The sequence below is a fragment of the Rhagoletis pomonella genome, unplaced genomic scaffold, assembly GCF_013731165.1.
Source record: "Rhagoletis pomonella isolate Grant_MI unplaced genomic scaffold, Rhpom_1.0 Rhpom_scaffold_00973, whole genome shotgun sequence".
In the NCBI taxonomy this organism is placed as follows: domain Eukaryota; kingdom Metazoa; phylum Arthropoda; class Insecta; order Diptera; family Tephritidae; genus Rhagoletis; species Rhagoletis pomonella.
Genome location: NW_023459527.1, coordinates 49016 through 54990, shown reverse-complemented (window position 1 = coordinate 54990; position 5975 = coordinate 49016). Strand labels below are relative to the sequence as shown.

General features: G+C 40.4%; 1 protein-coding gene across 1 annotated transcript; it reads left to right on the top strand.

Moving 5' to 3' along the window:
* Positions 1-4989: 4989 nt before the first annotated feature.
* LOC118751763 lies at positions 4990-5927 on the top strand (the record flags this gene model as incomplete). The annotated part of the gene is given in 1 exon segment (XM_036486579.1): positions 4990-5927. A coding segment is annotated over 1 exon segment (852 nt), but the record flags the coding sequence as incomplete, so codon positions are not given.
* Positions 5928-5975: the final 48 nt, after the last annotated feature.

Genomic DNA, 5975 nt, shown 5'->3' with positions numbered 1-5975 from the left:
GTAGGCCTGTAACACTAGGAGCTGACGCCTTAGTCGAACCAGCAGATGGGGTGGTGACTCACACCCCCACAACTGAAGCGGAATTGAGGGACATTTCTGGAGTCCCTGATTCCATGAAGGACCTGAAAGAGACCGTTACTACGAACGACCGTAGCAAATTTAACTGGTGCTGTCAATGCTCTTGTAGGAGAAATTTACACACTAGAAAGGCGCATGGCACACATAGACGCGGCTCACGGTAGGCCTGTAACACTAGGAGCTGACGCCTTAGTCGAACCAGCAGATGGGGTGGTGGCTCACACCCCCACTACTGAAGCGGAATTGAGGGACATTTCTGGAGTCCCTGATACCATGAAGGACCTGAAAGAGACCGTTACTAACTTGTCAGGTGCTTTCAAGGCAATGCTGGGAAAGATGGATTCGCTCGAAACACGATTCACCCACATGAACTCCATCAGCGCGGAAGCGACAGCAGCCTCGATTGATGGGCCACGTGGAGTCGACTGCGCGGACGTGGAGTGTCCAATATGTTCATGCCCTGAACCTACCGGTTTGACGGTATATCAAATAGGCAGCAAGTGTAGGATAGTGTTTTTTGATGAGGAATTTTTCAAATTGAAACCGCGTGTTTCAAGAACATCATAAATTCAAGAACGATCACTGAAACTAGCCATTCCCGACTCTAACGTGACATAACGTAGCCTTCGACAAACCAATACCTATACTACGACAGACTTGATATCCTGTGCTAGTGACTGGGAACAGTTTAAAGGTGACAGTGCCAAAGTGGAAACGAAAAAGTGAAAATTGAAAATGAAAAAATAATAAGACCTAAATTAAGGTGCATTTAAATTAAGGCTTGTACATCCGCATAAAAAAATATTTGAAAAACCGTGGGGTATAGAGGCCCTCAGGTTTATAACATAAGCTTAGCTCTGCGATCCCCACGGGGCACTCCAGGGTATAAAAGCTCCTCTTCCTAGAAGAGGTGAAATGATTGAAATAAAACTTGAGTGCAAAGGCTGACACAGCCAAGGAGGAAACTTAAATTAAAACTGCCGAGGCTCGTGACCCCGAAGGAACCTCGGGCTTAGGTTATAAATTATTACGTCCACACCCTGCTGGTCCTTAATGACAGTAATGGGTATAAAATTGTTGAAAGTAGTCCTGTGACCCCGAAGACCCTCAGGCAACTAAATAAATTAAAAATACATAAATTAATAACTATGATGACCCCGCTGGTACTTCACCTACTATTCTCACGTGAATATATCGACCGGACTTCATCAACTCAAAACTCTAATCTCAAGAGCAAACTTAGCCGATTATAAAAGAAAATATCAAAGGTGAATAGGGAAAAGCAATATCGAATGGTGATTGACTTCAAGAGGTTAATCACAGTGACAATAGCAGACACGTATCTTATCCCTGACATAAACGCGGCGCTTTGTAACCTCGGACAGGCTAATTATTATTCTACGATAGACTTGACGTCTGGTTTTCACCAAATACCAGTGAAGGACTCAGACATACTTAAAACCGCTTTCTCAACGATGAACGGAAAATACGAGTTCCTACGTCTACCCTTTGGACTGAAAAACGCGCCCGCTATTTTCCAACGAATGATTGACGACGCATTGAAACAATACATTGGAAAAATATGCTATGTCTATATTGATGACATTATAGTATTTGGAAAAGATGCGGACGAACATTTAGACAACGTAGAAAAGGGTTTTTCAGGATTCTTAGAGGCAAATTTAAAGGTAAACTTAGACCAAACATGTTTTTTCGAAAAGGAAGTTGAATTCCTTAGCTATGTAGTTACTCCAGATGGTGTACGAGCTGACCCAAAAAAGGTGGAAGCTATAAAGATGATTCTAAATCTGAAAGACCTGAAGAGTTTCTTGGGTATGACTTCGTACTATAGGAAATTCATTAAGGATTATGCAAAGATCATCAACCTCTGACGTTTTCCATGAGTAACCGCAATTACAACGACAAGCTCAAGCGATGGAAAGCGCGGATAGAGGAATACAATTGTGAGGTGATTTATAAACCAGGCAAGACGAATGTGGTCGCCAATGCACTGTCCCGCCTCAAGACGGAAGTGAATGCACTCACAGATTCAATCGTCGCTCAGCCGCCGTGTACTGTAGCTGACGCGGCATCCGAAACAGATACTGCATCAGAAGGCACAATGCATTCCGCCGAGCAAGATGGTTAAGACCTCATTCCACACGTAGAGGTACCCATGAATGCGCTTAGGAACCAAATAATCCTAAGACAGGGGGCGAGTTGCGAGTGTAGTGAAGAACCTCATATGGGCTACAAAAGGTACTTTATTACTATGCCCGTATTAAATTGCGAATGTCTGGTGCCTGTCCTAAAGAAAAATCTAAATCCAAATGTGATAAACGGCATTAAAATACCAGAAGATTCGATCCATGCATTGCAAAGGGCTTATGTTAATAATTTCAGCAGATACAAAATTAGAATCACGCCGCGCATAGTGGAGGATGTTACGATTGCTGATAGGGTATTTAGCATAATCGAACACGAGGAGAGACGTGCTCATCGTAATGCTCGCGAAAATAGGGAACAAATCCTTGAAAAATTATATTTTCCGGCTATGTCTAAACATATAAGGGAATACATTAGTCAATGTGAAACGTGTAAATTAAACAAATATGATAGGCATCCGTCAAAGCCGTATATGCAGCCAACCCCTATCCCTAATTATCCGTGTGAGATCCTACATATTGGTATTTTCGAAATAGAGCGACAGAAATACTTGAGCTGTATCGATAAATTCACAAAATTTGCGAAGCTTTTTCCGATAAAGAACAAATCTTCCACTCATTTGCGAACAAAATTAACAGTTGCACTGCATTACTTTACAGTACCACGAGCTTTAGTTATGGACAATGAACGTGGATTTTTAACCCCACTCATATTAAACTACATTAGATCCTTAGGAATAGAAATATATAAAACACCAACGCAACGAAGCGAAGCCAATGGTCAGATCGAGAGGTTACATTCTACACTGATCGAAATATATCGTTGCCTTTGCGCTGAATATCCTAGACTAACAACCAAAGAACGCGTCGCGATATCTGTTGATAGATATAATAATACAATCCATTCGGTGATTAAAAGGAAGCCCGCCGACGTTTTCCTTAACAGGACTGCTAGAATAAATTACCAGGAACTGGCAAACTTTAGGGAACACACAAATAAGGACATAAAGGCTCTTTTATTGCATGAGCAAGAAAGTTGAAATGCAAGAAATAATAAAACTCGCTCGCCCTCTCCCACTTTCAATAGCGGTGATGAATTGTTCATCGCCAACAAACAAATTAAAAGCAAACAGAAACCACTTTATAAAAAAGAAGCTGTCGCAGAAAATAGGAATGCGACTATTGTCACACAAAGTGGAAAGAAATTCCACAAATCAGACATAAAAAATATCTGAAGATATTAAAACAAAAGAAAACCATTATTATATAAAGTGGAGAAACATCCACAAATGAGACATAAATAAATGTCAAAATATTTACAAGCAACATTGGTGAAGTGACAAAAAACTCATGCATAGATCCTTAAGTCCCAGGGGTTTGGGTACAAAATTTTTTTTTGTATTCGATCAAGTCATATTGGTTCAATTCCAGTTTACTCGATGGTTCGAGTGACGACAATCGAAGTGGTTCAACTCCACCAGAGGACTATGACTTTAATTGACGTGAAGTCACTCGTGCCATGAGTAGGCCATTTGCAATCATTAACGCTTATGGCTAAAAGGGATTACCGCGAGCCTTCCAATGTCATCTGAGTTTACGTCTGTATTCCAATGGCAAGAAAAAGCCGCAATGGAAAACCAAATTAAAGCAATATGCAAGGTTTGAATGAATTGCAAGAAATACACGAAATATTACAAAAAAAAAAAAAAGAGGAAAGCATTCCATAAAACCAAAAATAACCACTAACCTGCTTAAAAGTTGAAAAAAATACTAGCTTACTAACACGCAGAAACTAATACAAAAAAATATATAAAAATTAAAATTATTAGTCTAACATACTACCCCGTACTAATGATACTAATCCTAATAATTAAATACTAACAAATTAATCGTCAAAAAATCCACTGTTAACATCACTACCTGGGTCCCCATGAATTCCTGATATCCCTTATCCTCCCGAGCTCCACTCACTAGAGATAGTATTAGAAATTAAGAAATAATTACTACATTAAATTGTTCCTGTAGGATTATTGTTAAAAATTTCGGCATACACGATTCAAAAAAAAAATAAAATAAATTCCAAATAATTAATTATAAAGCGTTCTGTATTCGATTTGACTTAAAAACTTAATTTCGAAGTAATTTAAAGAAAGAAAGTTAAATTGAATTCCTGAAAAGAAAATTATTTACGATGTTCATTTTAAGCTATCTAGGAGGTAAAAGTAGGATTAAGTTAACAATTTCGAATCTAATTATAGAATCTGCCTCTGTGCAACCGCACAAGCATACGTCGTATTCAACCTAGATTCTCCTGTTCTAACTGTTCGAGATGGGTACGGTTGGATAGTCAACGGACATTTCAAACTGGTCCACATGATCGACTTGACGCGCTATGATAAAATTTTAAATCGTCTAAGCTATGAAACCTCAAGGATGAACGAGACCAACGCTATCACTGACGTCATCACCTATCAGTTGGAGAAAACTCAAACTCAACTCGACGAGCTGAAGGGCCCTAAGCCTAAAAGACCCAAGCGTTCAATCAATTGGATTGGGTCAGCCTAGAAGTGGATTGCTGGCACACTTGACGCCTTAGACTGGGATGAAGTCCTGCGGAGCCAAGACGCATTAGTAACCAATAACAACCACCAATATAAGGTAAACTCTGAAATATTCAAGAAAACTCAAGAGCTATTACAGGCTGTTAATGGAATCGCGACGGCCACGAATGACATTTTGGGACGCAACCACCTGGCTAAAGTTTCACAGGAAATAGAGCACAAGGTAGCGATCCTTAAGGAGGACGTTAACGAGTTGATTCGAGCATGTCAAATGGCTAAAGCAGGAGTTGTCAACAGTAACCTATTAAATAAGGAGGAAATAAACCAACTAATAAGCGAAATCGAAGCCCTTCCGTACAGCAACGTCATCGAAGCCATCGAATATAGTGAGCCATCAATCTACACCAACGGCACCCTTCTACTATACGTCTTGTCCATGCCAAAAGTGGCGCAAACAAGGTTCAACCATTTAATCACACGATCACTTTTGAGGGATGGTCATCGAGTCGACTTGAAGTACAAAACAATCCTAATGAACAAACAACAGACGTATGGTATTAAGGATAGCTGTCTACACCTCGCCACCGCTATGGTTTGCAAACAGGGGTCACTAGATTTACTGCCTGAAGAGGGGTGTTTACCACGTCTACTCAAGGGCGGCCAAACAAGTTGTCGCTACTTAACCTGCATGGAAACAACGGTTGAAGTACTCAAGGAAGATACAATATTCCTGGATAACTTCAACAGCAGTGTATGTTCAGGTAAAATATCTAAACACCTGTCTGGTTCCTATATTCTACAGCTGAAGAACGAGACGATAACGATCAACAATCAAACCTACTGGAGTACAAGCAGCTCAGGTGTGCAGGTGCTTCCATCCGTGTTGTCTACAATAACGAATAAGAGTCTGGCAGTGAACCTCGATCTCGTCCATGAAATGACGTCTGGAAACATACGACTTTTGGGTTACCTGAAGGACAAAACTAACTGGTTTGCGACGTCTGAAGGTCTAGGACTTATTTTGCTAATGATCCTAATTTTCCTGATTTGGAGAAAATTGACGACAGGAGCCAAACTTCCTGAGCTAAATTTGTCCATACTGCAACAGAGTTCTCGAAACCGAAACGGTTGGCCGTTACACGTGCCGCAGTGTCAGCATATTTTAATTTCA